Source organism: Leptinotarsa decemlineata, unplaced genomic scaffold, assembly GCF_025532065.1.
Source record: "Leptinotarsa decemlineata unplaced genomic scaffold, Ldec_3_MD MMD2_P_RNA_scaffold_4, whole genome shotgun sequence".
NCBI classification, from domain to species: domain Eukaryota; kingdom Metazoa; phylum Arthropoda; class Insecta; order Coleoptera; family Chrysomelidae; genus Leptinotarsa; species Leptinotarsa decemlineata.
Genome location: NW_027412531.1, coordinates 2,129,203 through 2,151,109, shown reverse-complemented (window position 1 = coordinate 2,151,109; position 21,907 = coordinate 2,129,203). Strand labels below are relative to the sequence as shown.

The 21,907-nt window shown below is 34.1% G+C and overlaps 1 protein-coding gene across 1 annotated transcript in view; it reads right to left on the bottom strand.

The window, feature by feature from the left end:
- LOC111516189 (glutamate receptor ionotropic, kainate 2) overlaps positions 1-21,907 on the bottom strand; it is a 213,017-nt gene that overhangs the window by 60,963 nt on the left and 130,147 nt on the right. Inside the window, exon 11 of the mRNA XM_074186656.1 lies at positions 9,903-10,160. Within this exon, the coding sequence (XP_074042757.1) occupies positions 9,903-10,160 (258 nt within the window). The remainder of the gene's footprint in view (positions 1-9,902; positions 10,161-21,907) is intronic.

Sequence of the window (21,907 nt, the reverse complement as noted above, 5' to 3'; positions counted from 1 at the left end):
AAGATTCGTTAAAATTTTATAGCCAAACACTAGATCCGAAGTGATTCTCCGTTGTTCTAGAGGCTGAATGTTATAATAGTTACGGATTTGATTAATACCGTGAGTTACATAAACATTAGTGATTCGGTAATGAAGATGTCTAACAAACCTATTTTGCAGTCGTTCTAAACGCAATTTGAATGTATTATAGCAAGGATTCCATATAATGCTAGCGAAATTCAACTTGCTATAAACAAATGCATAAATCAAAATCAAAATGTTCTTTATTAACTATTCTCCATACAATTTTAAGGTATTTTTTTTTGTGGTGTTTATAAAATATATACAATAAAAAATATATATACAAATATACAAAATGTACACAAGGGTTTCCCCAATGGAGTGGGACAGTGGTAAGGATTGGGATGGGTAGTGAATGGGGTAGAGGGAGTGGCAGGAAAAGACCCCGATACATTTGCGCTCTCAAGAATTCCGCACGGAAGAGAAAAGCGCCTCCACACAGTCCCCCGATGGGACAGTGGGAGACGCCCCCGCTGGTGTTGGCGGTTGGCTCTCCACTCAAAAACGCCTTATATCAGCCTCATATATAGTTTTCCGCTTCCTGCCGAGGCTTACGCGGAAGTTGTTATTCTGTCGCGTTTCGGTACTTCTCAGAGAATCATTCGTCTGTTTGTTGGTAGCAGTTGTCGATAACCCCCTGGAAAAAGTTCATTAAAAAACCAGGTAAGAGTATTTCTGCTATCACGTCATCATGTGTGCGTGAATACTCTTATCCAATTTTTCCAAGAACTAAGCGCGATCGCATTCGCGCCGTTCACGGTATATCTCCAGTTCTTCATAGACTAGCCCGTGCTTACGGCGCTGTCCATGATAGCTTCTAACTGCCGTGACGTCCCTCGTCAGCGGGCTCTTCGGTAGAAAGAACTTGAAGAATTTCTGAGCCAGTCTCCTGATATGGTCGGTGACTGACTCCACTTCTGCCAGATCTAACAGATTGTTCAATGAAATGTATCTGTCACTGTTAGTGCAAATACGGAGCACCTTATTCTGCATTCTCTCGAGTCTCATTAAAGGGGACTTCTTGAGACTGCAGAACACAGGACTCGCGTACAACATAGCCGGCCTAATTATTTGTTTATAAATAAGCAACTTGTTGTCAACACTGAGCTTAGAGTTCCGTGCAATGAGCGGATACGTGCGTTTTATCGCCGCACCTGCTCGTTGGATCGCCATACTCAAGTGTTCCTGGAAGTTCAGGCGCTTGTCCAGGATCACTCCCAGATATCTCGCACTCTTCTGCTCGTCAATGCACTTATCCTTAACTCGCAACTTCTTGAAGATTTTCACATTCGTGAATTTCCTCGTGAAGTTTACGAGTTCAGTTTTATCGGGATTTATTTCGATTTTATTTTGTTCAAAATACGGCACGACTAGCCTATCGAGGTGGATCTGAAGCTGCTGCTTCGCCACCTCGCTCGAGAAAGAGTGCGCGTAAATCGCGGTGTCATCCGCGAATATACCCACCTTCGTCCTAATGCATAATAGATAGTTTTAATAGCGGCTTCGTTGTTGAAGTCTCTGCACATTATATTGAAGAAACCCGGTGTTCTGTTGCTTCTATTTATGACATATTCAACATGGCGATTGAAATTCAATTTTGTGTCAAAGTATACTCCAAGGCCTTGATATATTCTACTCTATTTAATGCAATACTATTCAATAAATACTGAAACAATGTGGGTGAATGATTTCTATAAAACGAAATACATGTACATTTTTCCACGTTGAGTTTCAGCTTATTCATATCACAATATATTACAAATCTAGCAAGGTTTTCCTGAATTTTTAAACAGTCTGTTATAGAGGTAATTTTTTTAAATATTTTCAAGTCGTCCGCATATAACAAAATATGGTGCTATCTTCAGCACCATAAATAAAAATAATTTCAGTTCTTCCTTGTAAAGTGTACACCATTACGATTTGTATTACTGTCAGTGCAACTGACACCACTTGACAAACAGTTTAAAATCAGGAATAACTAATTCTGATAAATGTTTTCACCATTTAATTGTAACTGACGCCAAGAAGCAACTGTGTGCCCTTATCTCACTTTCAGCCAAAGCAAAAAACACTGTGTAAAAAAGAGGCAAAACATATCGTTATTAAGTCAGTGGTAGCGGTTCTATAAATGTTTGCATTTTGTTGTAATTAACTTTCTTTTTGCCCTATTTTACGAGAACGGATCAACCAATTTTAGTTTTCTAAACGGGGTTGAGTGAGGATTTTTAAGATCTTTAAAATTATGTGTGTCATTTGAAATTATCAAGTGGGGGTAGCTAGGGGTAAGGGGGTTAAACCTAAAATACCACTGGCACTGGTTTTAAACTTCCCCCTCGATATCTAAATTGACGTGTTTTTTGCCTACGCCAAATTCTCCCTGCTAAATGAAGTCCTAGGGGTAGGAAGTTTTGAAATGAAGGCACTGTATAAACCAGCAAGAGTGAGAATTCTCAATCTCTCGAAGAAAACTACACATGACCGTTGCCTTTCTAGATCATCAATGATTTTGATAGCACATGTTTGGAGTATACAAACTCTTTGTGCAGAAGATCCCGTCCCCTAGTTTATAATTTCGTATCATATACGAGAATATAAGTTCGCATAGTATAGACTTAGCAAAAATTCCTTGCTGTAGTGATTTCGCAAGAATGATCTATAGTTATTGATCTATAATTAGACCAAACATTATTGAATATGTTACCTCCAGATCGTTATATTCAAGTATACTAAGAATGTCATTCATATTGCCTAACAAATATTTCATCAGCATTGATGATGAGTGGTAGATGATTTTTAGTAGCCCATGTAATTACTTTTTTATAGACCAATTCAGTTATTCTGATTCAGAACTGAAAATCATAAAACATGGAGTACCGCACGGTTCTGTTCTTGGACCCCTGTTGTTTATCATCTACATTAATGACCTATGTTTTCACATGAGGATGAAATGTCAAATTGTCCTATTTGCGGATGATACCTCTTTCATCAGTTCAAACAGCAACATTTCACGTCTTCTTGATAATGCTGAAACCTTGATGACTAAAGCGGAAGCTTGGTTCTCTGCCAATAACCTTCGACTGAATAAAGGGAAGACACAAAACCTCATAATTTCCTGTAATAATCAGATCACGTTAGGTAAGCATTGTAAATTGCTTGGGGTTGTTTTAGATGATCGTTTGAACTGGACCCCTCATATAGATATATTGAGTAAGAGACTATCCAGTCTCTTATTTTTGCTTAGACAGCTCAGGTACTGCCTCATTTCGAGCATGTTAAAAAATGTTTATTTTGGATTATTTCATTCTGTGATCAGCTATGGTGCGATTCTGTGGGGTAATGCTGTTGATTCCTCAAAAATATTCAGGTTACAAAAACGCGCAATAAGACTATTAGCTGGGGCTAGGTATAGAGACCACTGTCAACCACTGTTCAAAACAATGAGGATTCTACCACTCCCTTGTGTGTATATATACCAAAATTTACTAGAAATCCATTCAGAAAGGCAGAATATACAAAAAGTTTCTGGCCTGCATCATTACACTACCCGGGCTGCTACGGCTGATGATTTAGTATTGCCACGTTACAGGTTGTCCAAATCTGAGAAAAATTCATTAGATTTTAAACTATATAATAAATTGCCCTGCGAATTTAGATCCATGAACGAGAAATTGTTCAAAATTAATGTAAAAAATTATCTTCTCGAACATTGTTTTTATTCTAGAGACGAGTTTATTCAAACAAAAATTCAATTTTGACGTGCATTACCCAATTTATGTGATTGTGATTTTATATTGTATACCTGAAGGCTTTCAGATAATGTTATTATATATTCATTCAATATGATATATTAATTGTGATTGACTTGCTATAAACCATATCATGTATGAGTTACATAGTTAAATAAATATCTATCTATCTATCTATCTATTAAAAATATGTAGAAATCAATTTTATTTGATCTACTATATGTATATTGTTATATCGCATTCTCGATACATTGTCAATGAAATCATAAATTATCATCATCCTGAAGTTGTGCTGGTCAGGCCCTATCCGTAGAAGCCCTGATATATTTTGGAGGGCGCGCCCTCCGACCAATGACCACTCCCTGCACCGTAAGGTAAGTGATCATTGGGTCCTGGAAGCATGTGCCTTGAGAAAGCACAGTGAACCAAGAATGACAGACTTCTGCATTTTTCCAGCTGAGATTTCTGCCTTAGCGCGACAAGCCGGCATGCTTTTGGACTAGAGGGTAAGAGAGATCATCATTCCACGGGGACTCCAATTGATAAAACAACCATCTTGACAGACCGGTCTGGTGAGAGTCTATGGAATTCGTATTTCCTACTATTTTCGGGCAATATTCGTCTCGTCAGGAGCTGAAAACTACACGTCAAATATCGTCTTGTTCTAATGGTTGGAAAACTGCATCAGGCTCATTAAATTGCATGAGCCTGAGAGTGGGAAACGAATTGTTCCAATAAATTTGACACTTGTCGTTCCCCCCAGCGGTATCTCATCGAAACCGTGAAAGTACCTTAGTAGAGGTATACCTCTACTTACCTTGGGTGGCTATGAAGCACACTTTGGGCCGCGTTATGTCGTTGGATATAGGCTGCACCATGTGTCAGGAACCTCTGTACCAAAGGTATCAAACTAAATTTTGCAGAGGGCCATATATCAAATATAGGATGTGTAGGTGGGCCACATTCAAATAAAAAGATGTAGTGAATTATTATACCATTCCATTTATTCAGTTATATAATATATAATATGGATTATTGAAAATCATATCGAAGTTATAAAAGAGAGTAATTATTTTGAGCTCGAAGATTCAGATACCCGACTTCTCTTGTTTTTGCCAAGCTTGTCAGGTATCACATTAGTTGTAATTATTTCAAGAATTGATTGGAGATGTTTCTTCGTGAGTCTTGTGCGATGTTTGTTCTGCTCACATAAATAGGTACTAACAAACATGCACAGAATGTGTGCTGCATGCTTTTTTAATTCCGGGTTGTTATCCAAACTTTTGTAATATTGTTTGAGAAATGTAAGAGCGTTAACCTCCTTCAATTCTTCTTTCAAAATACTGTCCGATTGAAAATATATCAACTCCATTTGTAGATGAAGCTGTTCCTGTGAAGCTTCAAAATTGAATGAAATGTAGAAAATTGAGGTTTCTATTTCATACATTTTGTGGAAGTCTTCAAAACGATTGTCGAATTCCGTGATCAGATTTTGCAGAAGTTGAGAATAGTGATCCAATTTTTTTGGTTCATTATGCCAAATGATTTTAAAGGAGAAAAATGATTCAAATTTTGATTTTTTACCTGACTTTCCCACAGCCTCAACTTTGTTTCTATGGCTCGAATACATGAATGAATTTGAGTGACAATCAGATCAGTCAAGTGTTCATTCATATCTACCAGAAAGGCACAACTAAATCTGTTTCCAGTCTGTTTTTCCGTTAACCAGCTGTCGCACCCCTACGAACAACAACCCTCAGAAGTCGAAACTTGTACGAGCTAAGGATTAACGAGGTCTTACCTCGTTAATCCTTAGCTCAACCCACCAGTCATTGTCATACTTGATTGGGTTTTCTTTTCCTAACATGAAAGCTTGAATAGGGTCACTTAATGCAAAAAATCTTTTTGGAACTAATCCTTGATCACCAGTCATGGCAGGAGCCCCATCTGAAATAGAAAGCGACGAAGATTCAGAGGAATCTGAATGATCGCAATTTAGCTTGCGGGAGAGTTCAACATCTCCACTTGATTTAGAAATTGGCGAAGAGACTGATGATCATAGTATCAATAATAATTAAATTGTGATACCAGAGAAAATCGAAGATAATTGTTGTTTTGGTAGAGTTTGAAAAAAAGACTCCTGTTGTTTATTACGCCGTAAAAGTTCTGTCATTATTCCGGTACAGAGATAAATATATCTTATCAGGATCATCATGTTCATTCTTTTTCTCTGATATAGAAGACATACATACTATGTGTATCAGATATGTCGCAATGATCCTCTCTGATCCTCAACCGCGAACGGACTGTACAGCTAGAATGGCTAGACTTTATACTTTTGAAGTTGATTCAAATAATTATAATGTGCAATGAGTTTCGAAGTAACAACCAAATGTATGATTACCTACTTTAAGTTTAAATTGTCAAAGACTCTATAATGATGTCATACAAAAACATCTCATTTAGACTGATTGTAAAGCTCACAATCATCAATAAGTAAACTGAGGATGAACGATTTAATTTTTTGTTATTTTTTTAAAGAAAGTTTTATCGACTATTAGTCAAGTCACAGTTAGTTCTTTGATAAATAAATATGTTTATAATTATTAATAGAACTTCAACGACTTTAATTGGCTTTTTAATTACCCTGTATGAATCTACCCCATGGCGTACAAAAGTACCACATCATGGCGTACGTGGGGTACGTTCGTACAAATAACTTATCGTAGAAAATCTATATGTATCTATATGTATCTATATGTATCTATATGTATCTATATGTATATTATTTGAAAATAAAAAAGACCTTTATTATTATTATTATTAAAAATCGCTATAACCCTTTAACCTCTTGACATAATAGATTCGAATTTTTTTGTAATAAACTACAATATATTCGTTACACTCTGGTATATAAAGTTGATGAATTCAACAATTACTCATGGAAAAAAAATTAAATCTAAAAAGTGTACGAGGGGTAACTACTTTCCCTATACATTAAATGTGGGAATCTTCCGAAAGGAAAAAGCAAATGATTTCAAAATAAACTTTCTACAAAGATATTTTCATCATGTACAAAAGTATCTTTCAGGTACAAACTGGAAAAATGAAACTCTCTCGCAATAATAATTTTCGTTTAAAAATCAATTTACACAAAAGAAAGGGTATTATCGGAGCAACTACCTTTATACGAACTGTAAATTATACAGTATCTTCTCCTATTCCTTTTGTACTCTGAAAAGTCACTATAGAATTGAACAGATTTCATTCACAGGAATGCTTGATATACAGTTCCACTCACATAGAATACTCAGTCTCAATAACGGACATTGATATTTGAGAATAAATGGGACACTTGTGCTCCATTGTGTTTTCAGCACCACACCAATCTGGAAAATTTTACAATATGAAGCACTCAATTTATTCATAACATTACGACGATGAGTTGAATACACTCATATCACGATGATAATGATTGATGACATTCATTTGCTCAATTGTTTCAATTTCAGCCATGAAAGGGGTATAATTTCAGGAAATATTAGTTTTCGGGAAAGGAAAGTTCTGGCGTTCTTCTTCTCCATCTATACAGGCCGTTTCTTCTATCATGTGGTAACACTCCTATATTCTAAACCAGGGGTCTCCAAACTTTGAAGCCTTTGGGCCATAATGATTTTTTCAGTTTGTTCCAAGGGCCAATTTCGGCCCTTAACTATATTTCTAGACTAGGATAGTCGCAAAGTGCGTGACCTAAGCAAACCTACGCTTTTTTTGCATTTCAATTATTATCGGATATTATGACACTTAACGACATCTAGTGGCGAGTAGTGGTACTATGTACTATCTTTTTCAGCTACCCGCTAGGTGGCATTAGGCATTAAATATTTAAAATCACCGCGTTGGTTCGAGAAAGTTCGGGTACCTAGTGTATTCCGATCACCTCGAGATGACAGTGATAATTGCATATAAAAAGGCTAGCAATGCAACTGCGAGTTAGTCTGCGTAGGAAAGGTGAAGGAAGCGAAACTGTCTATTGTGAAATAAAGTAACACCCGTCAATAAAAGTATTTTGATTTGACTTATTGTTTTCATGTGTGATTTGTTAGTACGGAAAAGAAGCGAAAAATCGACAGTGAATGCAGAACGTTCCAAGAAAAATAGAACTTTCAGTATTTTGTAATTGAGTCCAGTAATAAGGCGCTATGTTCAATTTGTAATGAAACCATAGCTGTTCTCAATGACTATAACATTAAACGACACCATGAATCGAAACATTTTCAAAATTACTCCAAGTATAAAGGAAGTTTGCGGAAGGAAAAATTCGAAGCTTTGAAACGCGGACTCAAATCGCAGCAATCTTTGTTTGCCAAAGCGAATACTTAACAAGAGTCTGCAACTCACGCCAGCTTTCGTGTGGCTCTTGAAATCGAAAAACGTGGCAAACCATTCACCGATGGAGAAATGATAAAAGAATGCTTGATTGCAGTAGCCGAAGAAATATGTCTCGAAAAGGTAAATTTATTTAAAAGTGTTCGTTTTGTCAGCAAACACCGTGGCTCGGAGGGTGCAAAACATCGCAGAAAATATATCATCTCAACTGTCTGACAAAAATGGACATCATGACTGGTTTCTTCTAGCATTGGATGAGTCAATGGATGTGTCAGATATAGCTCAGGTGTTGATTTTTATTCGCGGAGTAGATGAAAGCTATGAAGTGTATAAAGAACTTCTTGATATTGATAGTATTCACGGCACGACAACTGGGGCAGATATTTTTAAGGAAGTTGAAAATGCCAATAATAAAAAGAATCTTCGATGGAGAAATTTGAAATGTATAACAACTGACAAATGTATAACAATAAAAATAAAGGAGTGGTTGCACTTGTGTCAAAGGCTTTAGAAAATGATGGTGGTTCAAAACCATTAGTCTCACATTGTATCACTCATCAACAGTCCTTGTGCGGAAAATGTTTGGATATGTCTGAAGTTCTAAAACCAGTCATATCAGTTGTTAACTTCATCAGATCCACTGGGCTGAATCACCGACAATTCCGCGAGTGTATTCAACAGATTGGAGAAAATGATTTACCATATCATACTGCCGTACGCTAGCTTAGTTGCGGAAAAGTCCTTAAGCGCTTTTTTGAACTTCGAGCAGATATCGAAATTTTTTTAAGTGAGAAGTAGCACCCTTTTGCCGATTTAGAAAATAGTGAATGGATGTGGAAGTTAGCCTTCTATGTCGATTTGACAAATCATATGAACGAACTGAACGAACTGAATATATTCAGTTCTTAACAAACTTCTCAGTTACTCGTTTGCATTATTTTTTCGAACGAATTTTAGTTGGTCATTTTTCGATTTTTGAAAAAAAACTACAGCTCAACGAAGACAAATCACTTGAAAAAGCTAATGTCTTAGCGAAACATGTGATATATTTTTGAAATAAAGTTTGTGGAGATCAAATAGTCGAGGTGTAGTTTTTGAAATTACTATGTAACGTAACTATGTACTATGTAACGGCCGAATCAATCAGAGAACTCCAATAAATCTAAAGTAATGAACTTTGAATGTTCAAGTCAATCTCGGATATACCTACATAGTAGGTTGAATGGACTGACGCCTATCAAAAAACAACTACTCCACTGGTTAATACCATGAACGGCGTGGTACCTACTGTGTAGATATATCCGAGTCTGGCTTGAACATTTAAAGTTCAAGCATAGCCCACTGACTAATAAGAAAAAAATCCAATAAAATACATTTGATGAAAAAATTGTGATTGTTTACACTGAAACCATATTTCAAGAAGAGACAAGTGAATGGAATAGACTAATGTCGGAAAGAACCATTACCTTGTAGTAAAAAGAAAATCATTCACTTATTATTTTGTCTTTAAATATGAATCAACTTGAAATCTTCAATAACTCAATTACTGATCCGTTTAAGTAATATTTCTTGAGAATAGAAATGTATTAACTTTTCTATCCATAATAACTATTATATTGAATAACTTTCAGGATTGTATCAGTACATTTTCGTGCAGTACTAGTAATTATTAAAACATATTTTCATGCAACAAAATATATTGCAAACCTTTGGGTTGAGACCGGATCCTTGACGCAGGAATGTTCCTGTTATGAACCAGAAACTGTTCGATACTGAGAACTGGTTCTCAACTATGTCAGATTCCTGATGACAAGGGTGTGGATTATTCCATTCATATGGAGAAAACCTGGCCATAACGAATAGGGTGAACGATACTAAGATATAGGCTGCCAAGACGTACAACCAAATTTCTACAGCCAGAGGATTCATGAAACTGAACAGACGTGTGGGCTGACTTGTTGGTACCTAAAATGGAGGAGTTTATATTTACCAGAAAACAATAATTAACAATAATTATTTAAGTAAACCAACCTAATCTAATGTGAAAATTGAGCATTTACTCGAAAATGAATATGATAAATGTGTTCTGCTTTAAATAGCATGTGAATACATATGGAAGTCGCAGACTTTTTCATATTCATATACAGTTATGAGGAATTTTTTTCCAAACGTTAAAACAGAGCAAAATGATAGGTTTATTCTGGTTCTAACATCCGATACTGTTTGGAAACTGCGCAAGACATAATGCGTACAAGCAAAAAATCTCTACAGTTCACCTATTGTATATATGAAGAGATGAAGACGAGAAAATACTGTTGATCATGTCAATTTTGTTATGTAGCGTATCCTTGTAGTCAGTTCAAATGTTAACTAACCTCAACCATCAATTATTTAAATCAAATAAATAAAAAAAACATCCTACAACATAGTCCAAACAAATTTCCACATGAGCAACGGGAATAGTTCTCAACATTTCAGCCTCGAGAGCAAAAAGGATTCGGGACGGTTCAATACAGTTTAGGATCATTTCGCAGTCGAAACCAGACCAGATGATTCATCAATACGAACCTAACCTCAATGAACCAGCATCGGTGTTGCATTATAATATTATCATCAGATGCTATTTAATAATCTAGTAGAGTGGCTGAATGACAGTTAATGCGGGTTGGTTTCTTTATTAAGTATGCCCACGGACTATATCTATAAAATGTTCTATTTTCTGTGACGGGAAAAAATTTTGACATTTCATCTCTGATGACAGGTAACAAAATACCACTTTTCATGAAATTATATATATATATATATATATATATATATATATATATATATATATATATATATATATATATATATATATATATATATATATATAGAGGAGAAGGTAATCGTTGCTGACTAGTTAGGAATGGAACCAACAAATAATGGGGCTAAGCAGCAAATGAAAGAGTACTCTTTAAAGTTTGTCCAAGCTTTCGGAAATTTAATAAATTGTTTCCATCATCAGGGATGAACTTTTTGAGGATGTTTCATACGATGGTTATGTAAAATATTGGACACAACATGATGGATGAACATTGATACAATACATTTATAAAACTGGTTAAAGGATGTTTAATATTGGATAAAATATTTGTGAAAAACGTTACAGTTTAAAATTAATTTGAAGGAAGAATAATGTCACATGTCAAAAAAAAATATTTTTTTTTCAACAAAAAAAATATTTTTTTTTCGACATGTGAACTGACGTTCAGTGTTTGTCAAATTCAACTTTTTTTTGAAAAAAATTGAAAAAGTGCATTTCTAGATCGAATTTAACAAAAAGTTACTTGAAAAAGTTGTGTCTACGGCAATTTTATATCTATATGCCAAATTTTATGCAACTAGGATAAAGTTAACGTTTTGCTTATTTTTGACAGATGTTCCCTTTATTTTAAAAAACAAGTTCGGTTAATTGTCATCAATTCATGTATACATAACAAACTCATCATGGAGTTTAACTTTTCTGATACATTTTTACTCATACGGAATTTTTTAGAGAGAAATTAAAAATTTGCTATAAAAATTTCAACATGACTAGTGCAAAGTTTCAATTTCTCTCTAAAAATGTCCGTAAAAGTGAAAATGTATCAGAAAAGTTAAACTCCATGATGAGTTTGTTATGTATACATGAATTGATGACAATTAACCGAACTTTCATTTAGAGATCGAATCGTTTCCCATAAAAGTGACATAAGACTCAATAAAAAATCTTGTGCTTTGGCTGAGAATTGTATTACAAAAAATCATTTTCCAAATTACGAACAAAGAATGATTTTACAAATTGAAAACAATAACATAAAAATACTTTTTCTTGAAATGGTACAAATTATGAAAGAGCCCAATAATATGAACGAACGAACGAATAGATATCAATCATCTTATTACAATATATACTGAATTTCACTAGTTCGGACTTCCATTGTCTATTAGATAAAATGATTTGAAATCCCTGAAACAAGTAAAAAAGAATAATTAAAAAAAGAGAATAGTTGAAAATAACAATTATATTAAGCAACAATAAACCTGAAATGAAATGATAGTAAAATAACCTACAAGTAAAAATATAATAATTGAATAAATAAAAATTAAAGGAATGCAAAAAGAAAATAATAAAAATAAAAAAGTGTAGAGATTCCAAGTCACGTTAGTTCACGACGTTTCGATTGTTGGTATCTACAATCGTCTTCGGGTGATGACTGGACTGATTCCTCCGAGAGATGACTATTTTATAGGTTTATCTAATAGACAATGGAAGTCCGAACTAGTGAAATTCATCACGAAACATTGTCAATCACCTTCAAACAAACAATATATACTAATTTATTACATTTAGACATAAATAAAAGTAAGTAACATCATTGGGAATTCTCCATCATGTACTTCTTTTTTCAATTTGTTAAGTCAAACACGAATTTTCTCTGATATTTTGTTATAAATCAAAAATAACTATATATTTCCATGAACATCAACTATTTGTTTTTCAAAATTGTTAAATAAAGTTATATCAATTTTGACAACTATTAAGTCAATTTAAATTCAATCTTTTGATAAAAATTTTAAAATTTTTCACAAACTGTCTACAATTATTTTATACAGTGTTCTTATATATTTTTTTATATTTACTGTAAGTATCTATATTAACCTTTTTCTGTTAAAATTAAACCAAATTGTATTTTAGATAGCCCTGAAGAAGCTTCAAAATAAAGCGAAAGCTTGGCAAATATTGTAAATAAAAACCATTTTTTCGAAAGTTTTTTCACATTATGTGACTGCTGAACCCACGAAACCAACTATATATATATATATATATATATATATATATATATATATATATATATAATTGATAGTGTAACGACCGTATGTATATATAGAAGAGTAGTTTTTTGGGGATTCGGTCTAATTAGAATAAATATTACTCTTTTTAGCTGCCCGAGCTTTCGCTAATGTTTATTAGCTTTATCGAGGGCTGTAATATAAAAAGGACATAATAAATATATATAAAACATAATAACGGAAAAAACAGCATACCTGTGCTATGTGAATATATTTCATTTGGAAATTTCAATTTCGAAAAAACTTCAACATCAAAATGACAACTTTTTGACATTGAATAATGTGAAATCCTTTTTTTAATTTCTATATATATATATATATATATATATATATATATATATATATATATATATATATATATATATATATATATATATATATATATATATTCTTCTAACTCCGGTGGAGTCAGAGAAAACTCGGAATTGGACATTTTTCAAAATAACTACTGACCACTAAGTTCGCAAGTTTTAAATCAAATCACAGAATTAAATTGACAGATATTCGATTTTCTATTGATTGGTTTCCTACCAATGCTATAAGTACAACAGCCTACCTTTTTAAAAATTAAAATGTCACATTTATGATTTTCTGACTTCAACATATTGTAATATTATGTTTTTTCAATATAAAATCGTCGTTTTTTCCGTCACAGAAAAAAGTTGTGTAATATACACGGGAAAAATAGTAGATTTTAGCACTTGGTTCTTTGTCTCCGCTTCGGGTAGGGAGACAACACAACCTCGAGCTAAAATGTAATACTTTTTTCCCTTGTATAATAAATAACTATTATTCGTACGAGGAATTGGTCAAATTTTGGATATGCAGTTGGTTACATCGTTCACAAGCAGAAGGCACGATGACAAACCTGTTGTTTGTTGCCCGCTTCAGCCTAGTTCGAGAAATGATACTCTAAATGAATTGGATTTTCAATTATCGGAAATCATCAACTTTATGTTGATGGTAGACACTACCTTGCAATAACAAGTGACTAAACAGCCCAAAACCGTTCTGCAAGTGTGTTCCGAAAATTGAATTTACATTGGGGCAGTTGTATTGCCAACAGCATATGCTGGAATAATTTCAGTGAAGGATCCTGCACTGACACCTGTCGGATATAATCCAACGCCCTACGTGGTATTGGCCAGGGGAGTAGTTGTTTTTTGATAGATGTCAGTCTATCAACCTTCTTTCTCACAAAATAAACTATTTGAAAACACATTCATTTACTAGGTCACCTTCAACCTTATTTCTCCTTCTTTGACACTTTTCACTTCAATAATCAATATTTTTCCAATAAAAATGTTAAAAAATGTACGGAGCTGCTCTTTGGTTACATATCTCTGTATTTTACGTTTTTAAGGTTGATGGCATGGTTGGTACGACTGATGCAGTCCATATTCCTAAAGTAATTCAAATGTTTTTCACCTCCATTTTTCAGATCGTAAATTGGTTTTTGGTGATGTATTAGGAATTGGAAATTGTAGGCGGTGGCAAATACCAACCACTTTTTTCTTATTTTGTGAAAAAGAAGGCTGAAAAGTTGCCCTTTTCTGAACTCTGAAGGGCCGTACCTTTGTAAATGAGGGAGAGCGCCACTTTTTTCTTTCGGATTCGTAATCTAGGCATCAAAATACACTCAAGTACACTCAAAAATTTTTTCAAAATCGCTGGGTGCCCTCAAAGCGAAAATTTACCTATGGATGATATCATAGTTTCAAAATGTTCGAAAAACTACTAACTTTTGTGATGGTTATAAAATACACCTAATGCACAGTACTCAGACCATATCTGTTCAATTTCTTCACCACTTGGAATAAGTGAATAATTCGTATTAGTCTCTACGTAAATACCAACTCTTCCACCACTGGTATATCGCCCGCGATCTACTCTCTCAAATGATATTATTCGATACATTATATTTGAGCCATGTTTCATTTACCGCGAGTATATCTAAATTGAGATTTAAAATTATATTTTCACTTTATTAAAATGAGCTACCAATGAACGAGCATCAAGATTACCATATTGCAAGAATTTCTACATAATTACGAATTGAAAGTAAAATAATTATACATCATACATAAAAATAGAATATTGTATTGTCTATGACTGAAACGAATTCAATTGAAACTTTCTTGTAAAAACTTGAATGAATAGTCGATCAAAGTTCAATTAAACAGGCCAAACTTCTTTGAAAACTTGAAAGCTAATGTACAACAAGCAGATGAATGTATGTTATTGATAAATAACAATGTATATCCCTTCCTATGTTGATAACACTAGGTATGTGATATAGGTGTGCTACAAAGACAAATCAAATCAGAAAGTAATATGAAGTTATTATTTGAAAAAATATATTCATTGGAATATCAAATATAACATGTAGGTATACCGTGTAAAAACCAAAAATCGACACAATGACGTTCTTAATGACTGAAGTCTATTAGAGATTTCATAAGTTTTCTCGTATCGTTCAGAAATGCCACAGATTGACACACTTCTAAAATAGTTCTCGATTTTCAGGGGAGAGCACTTCACTGATCACAACACCGCCCTCCTTTAAAGCACTTCACTGATCACAACACCGCCCTCCTTTAAATTTTTCATAGCGACGAAAACCTTATGCTTCGTCCATTTGTTTACAAATTCAACAGCCGGCGGCCTAGGCTTCTTACCTTAACGTTTTTTTCCCATACGATAGCAGTTGTCGATATTAATATTGGAAATAGGTAGTTTGAGTTTTTGGTTGGTTATTTCAACGACATCCAGTAAATCTTCCTTCTCTTTCTCATCAATACCATTTATAACAAGGAATTTTGATCGTTGGTCTCGCTTTAGTTGTTCAATATCTTTTGATCATTTTTTGATTGATATTCTTCAATTCTGATTAAATTTCATTGATTGAACCACGAAATTTGTTTTCAAAAACATTTATTGGATCAACTGAATTACCTTGATCGCCTCCCAAAGGTAACTTTCAATATCGGTCAAAGCTTGGTGTAACGAAGATTCCAATACCTTCAATCTGTGATGTGAGAAGATTGTTTTGATTTTTATCCATGGTAGACGTATTGCCATGGATATCTACTGGCATGATATAATTTACTAAACACTGGTGACTAATACACACTAACTATAGTCCGTTCATAATTTGTCGATAACACAAAATGAGGGCCCAAGTCATAAAACGGTCGTAAAACTCGTAAAATCATAGCCGGAGGTTCCTGAGGTGTTTATTCATTAAATATAAAGCTTCAGTTTATATTCGAAACTTGCCTTGAAAGGGTGAAGTTGTTACGAACGAAAATAATTTTTGGTTTAGTACATTTTTTTAATCGCATTTAATTTACGGCTCGTTGGTGTTTCGGCGTCTACGGCAGTAATTAACGTCTCTAATATTTGTTTTGCGAATTTTGTGCAGTGCGTGAGTAACTTTTTTTCATATTCCTACAAACATATACGTACCTTTCGTTCCTGCTTGTTTTGTTTGATTGCTTGCGATGGCTTCGTCATCATCATCAACATCATCAAGTTTTACACCGGTACTGTTGCGTACAGTCAGTAAGTCTGTCTATTCACTAAGAGAGAAGACTATTGTTTTGAACGTTCACGATGATCTGGTTTCTCAGAATCTCACAAACACTGTTCAGAACATAATCAAGAGTTGTGCCAACATGACGGGCGTAGGGGAGTCAACAATATATAGGTTCCTATCAGAAAGAAAAAAAAAGGTATAGCTAACCCAAATACAAACGAATACTTAAAGAGGGGGAGAAAACCTATTGAAATTGATGAATTTGCCAAAAATGGTATTCGAAGGAAAATTCACGAATTTTTTCACAAAAAAGAAATACCCAACTTAAAATTTTACAAGAAGTTAGAGACGACCTGAATTTGCCTCATGTCGGATGAACCAAATTGTGGCAAGTTTTAAAAGAATTAAATTTCCGGTGGGAGAAATCAGACCGAAAATCACTTTTGATTGACCGGGAAGAGATAATATGTTGGAGAAGAAAGTATCTAAGATCTATACGAAAATTTCGGGCTGAAGGAAGGCCAATTTACTATCAGGACGAAACGTGGGTAAACGCAGGTCATACTCTCACAAAAATTTGGACAGATAAAAATATATCAAGCTCCAGGCAAGCCTTTATGGAAGGTTGGTCTACTGGTATTTCCCCACCCTCTGGTAAAGGCAGTAGATTAATAGTTTCTCACATTGGCAGTGAAAAAGGATTTGCTAAGCATGGTTTGTTGGAATTTGAATCCAAAAGCACAAAAGACTATCACGAGGAGATGACAGCTGATGTTTTCGAAGAGTATTTTGAGCAGATGATTGAACATATACCACCAAACTCAATTATAGTATTAGATAATGCACCTTATCATTCACGACTAGTTGAAAGACTTCCAACGACTGCGTGGAAGAAACAGGATATCATTGACTGGCTGCGGAATAAGTCCCTGCCTTACGAAGATGGAATGGTTAAAGCAGAACTTTTAAAAATTGCCCGGCAACACAAATCTAAGTTCAAGAAATACGTAGTTGACAAAATGGCGGAAAGACGAAACATCACAGTCCTTAGACTTCCACCCTACCACTGCGAATTAAATCCAATTGAACTCATTTGGGCACAAATGAAAAGCTATGTGGCTAGAAAAAATAAGTCATATAAAATACAAGCTGTACGTGAATTGTTATATGAGTCTTTACAACATATTACAGAACAAAATTGGCGAGATGCTGTAAGACATGCAATAGAAGAACAAAAAATGTGGGATCTTGACAATATAATTGATGCGACTGTAGAGACACAACCGCTAATTATAAACCTGCAAGATGACTCGGATTCCGAAGATGATCCTGTTTATTTTGAATTTGAATAGTTTTGTAAGTAATCGTAGTTTATATCATTTAAAAATAGGTATTAATTAAATAAATGTATCTTTTACAAATTGCAAGTAACTTATTATTTTTGAATGAAATGAAGAAATTTTTTTAAAATAAAAATAGTTTACAGTACCTACAGTTTAAGAATATTAATATATTTATTTATTCAAAGTAACTAATGTTTTAATCATATACTCTACGACACTGGTCACTCATTTCCACTCAAAATACCTACATAATCGGATTAAAAGTTTTATAGCTGTATTGTATTTCTTCAGATACAAGGTGGGTTAGTCGAAAACATCTTAAACTGCCAGTTTCAGTTTGGTTTTTGTTATTATATCATATTAGCTGTCCTCTCTGTATTTCAGTTCTCTAATGAGGGTCAAACTTGCAGTGAGCTATCAACAAATTATGAACGGACTATAGAGTTTTTTCACTTGTCTAACTAACAACTTGTCTAACTAATCTTAATGAACTGAAGTCTATGTAATGGTTTTGTTGCAAAATATGATGTGCGACTGCTTATTTTTCAGGTCTTCCATATTTTAAGTGTGCTATGTATTCCTTATATCTTACTTCAATAGATCTTTTTGTAGGTCCATAATATTTTGCATCGCAGTCCTTACATTCAATTTCGTAAATTCCAGACTTTTCCGAATTCTCGACTTTGTCTTTTGGACTTCCCAAAAGGCTCTGCAGTGTATGACTTGTTTTAAAAACCACCTTTATACCTAGTTCCTTGAAAATCTTTCCAAAGTTCTTCGTATATTGGTGGTATGGAACTGAGATGTATTTATCTTGGTTTTTGTCCTTTCTGAAAGTCCATACCACCAATATACGAAGAACTTTGGATTGAACCTAGTGACTTTCACCCCAAGTCGAAATCACTTCTAGAACCTCATTAAAATATGCAATCTCTTGCTGCCGGTGAAGATATGCCTCCGTAGCCGATGTCCTGGAATCCAGAAGGAATGACGAGACATGTGTGCTGTCGTCAACAAAGCAATATATTGGATTCTTGTGTTTTTTTTTCAATATTTCGTTGATATACAATAAAAAGAGGGTTCTATGAATGTTTACAAATTGTAGTTATCGAACAAATTCCAACCGAGATAAGAGTCTACTGATGGGCTAATTTTGTCAATTTTTGAAAATGATATGTTTTATTGTTAGAAAAATGACCCGTGTCAGGAATCACACGTTAAAAAGTAAGACCTCGTTAGCCTATAGGTGATCACTTCAGGCATTTGGTAGTAATCTCAGAGAGACTCAATCACGTCCTACTCAGTTGACGTCATATTGACATCCTTTAATCAAAACTGACCCTTGTGGAACACTACAAGTGACAGTTTTTAATGAACTAGTATTTTTTCCTAGACACACGAACTGTTTTCTGTTAGATACATAACATACCTATTGAATTGAAAAAAAAATATTTTCCTGTGTCAAATGCCTGTCTATTACTGCAGGGTCAGTATCACTTGATCTGCCAAAGCCATACTGGCCTGTGAACAAATCATTTATTGACTCTAAATAATCTATCAACCTATCATTCATGACCATTTCGATAGTTTTTGATAATAAAGGAAGAACCGGAATGGGCCTATAATCATTCATACCACTTTTGCTACTGGATTTGAATATAGGAGAAGCACATGCAATTTCACAATTACTAGAGAAGATACTAGATTCGAAGGATTTGTTGATTATTTCCCTCATTATTATAGGTTGTTCCAGAAGTTTTGTTCTTTTTCAGGAGTTTACTTTAAATTGTAATATCTCAGTGAATACGTATTCAATTCAATCGAAAGAAGTGTCATTTGCATCAATGCCCTTTCGCCAACTTAACAAAAGTCGAATAATTCTGTTAGTATAAAAATTTTGTGCTCGGGATTCGATGGAGTTATTGAAAGCCGTTTTTACCCAGTCCTGATTGGCGAAGGTTCTACCGGTGGAAAAGTTATTGAAGTTTTTGAAAAGTTGGTAGTTGGCTGGCGAGATGTCTGTGGAGTATGGTGTTTGAGGCAGAACTTTGACGCCGAATTCTTCAACCTTCTAGACAGTGACTTGTTGAACGTACTTGTCATGGAGCAGGATCGTATCTCTTCTGTTGACCAGTGACGGATGCTGCTGATGCAATTATTGGCATTTTTCATCGATTTCTTCACATTAGGACTCTGCTGTGATGGTTTGACCTGGTTGTAGAAAGTTATAATGAATCACACCAGTTGCTGACTACTATATAGTAACCATGGTCTTTTTTTGATGGGTTTTCGTCTTTGGGAAATGTCTGAGTTGCTCATCGGTGTCTAACCACTGCCTTGAACGTCTCCGTCATTCTGTCCATGATTGTACTCATGTTTTTCTCTGTGGGGGGGTGAGTAGTATGATTTGAAGTAATTTTTACACTCTGGAAACTGTTCCTATGTTCGGTTGAGCGTAGTTTTGATGTTTTTAAGTATGACTTATGTGAGAAATTAGATATGATCAATATGATAATTTATAAACTCTCGATCTATCTGACAGCAAACTCTTGATTCAAATTTGGTTTGATAAGCCATGTTGACGTTTTCATTTTTGTTGGAGAATCGAAATTTTTATGTTAGGTTGCACCAAATGAGTTTGAGTTCTGTAAATTTTATCATCATTATCATTAATTTGGTGAACGAAAGGCAGAATATTATGGAGTAGAGTTTGAAATTAAATACTCTGAGACTAACAGGAATAAAAGAAGAGCAAAATGAAAATCTTACATCCAAGGTACTAACTCTTGTTAATGACTCATTGCATGTAAAATGTGCCTGATGGGAGTTAAATAATCTATTTAGGATTGGAAAAGTATTTGGTGAGATTAATCAGTCTAAACATAGAACAGTCATAGTACAGTTCATTTCCTTCCTGAAAAGAGACGAAGTGTACCGGGCCAGGTCGGCTTTGAAAGGAACAGGCATATACATCAATGAAGATTTGTCTAGACATAATTATAAACTGCAAATGGATGCCAAAAAGAAATTTGGAGTGAATGCTGTCTGGTCTAGGAATGGAAGAGTATTCGTTAGGCACGGCAACATTGTTAAACAAATTGGAAACGGGACAGTTACTTCAGCTGAACATTCATAAAAAAGATAAACTTCATGCTGATAAAGAAATATGATTTTTTTTTCTACTTTTCGTCTTTTGGTTAACGTGGGTTTACACTGTTCAATTTGAAACTTTGCTGCAATTGAGAATAAATCTATTTTTACAATGATTATTGATGATGTTGAATATTGAGTTTAAAATTATATGTAGCTGTTATTTTCCACTCATATTGTTCATTTGTAATTCAAATTTATTTCAGTTTCATTTTAAGTAGTTAGGAATTCGTCATTACTTTATTTCATAAAACATTATGTTAACAGTATCACTTAGATATTAAATTATTGTATTTTTATTGAGTTTGAGCCCGGGAAGTTCCACATGAACATGTCTAGTAATTTCAGTGTATACTACCAAAACTGCAGAGGTTTAAATAGTAAATGTACTGAGTTTTACAGAAATTCCTTAGTTTGTGCTTATGATGTTATAGCTATATCTGAAACATGGTTACGAGAGGGAGTTGAAGACGGTGAAATCGTAGATACAGATATGTTTTACCTGGTTCGAGCAGACAGAGATTTCGAATATACAAACAAGTCTACGGGAGGAGGTGTTTTACTGGCTATCAGAAAAAAATACAAAATTTTGCAAGTAGTTAGGAAATCGACATTTTTGAGGCACTGGTTGTGCGGGTGAAAGTTAATAGTTGTAAGTACACATTTTGTGTGTTATATATTCCTTCAAATAGTTACATTAATGTTTATGAATCGGCCATGGACTTTCTTCAAGGTAATATAAATGATGTTGAAAAAACATATATTTTTGGAGATTTCAATATACCGGAAATAACTGGTAGAATATTAAA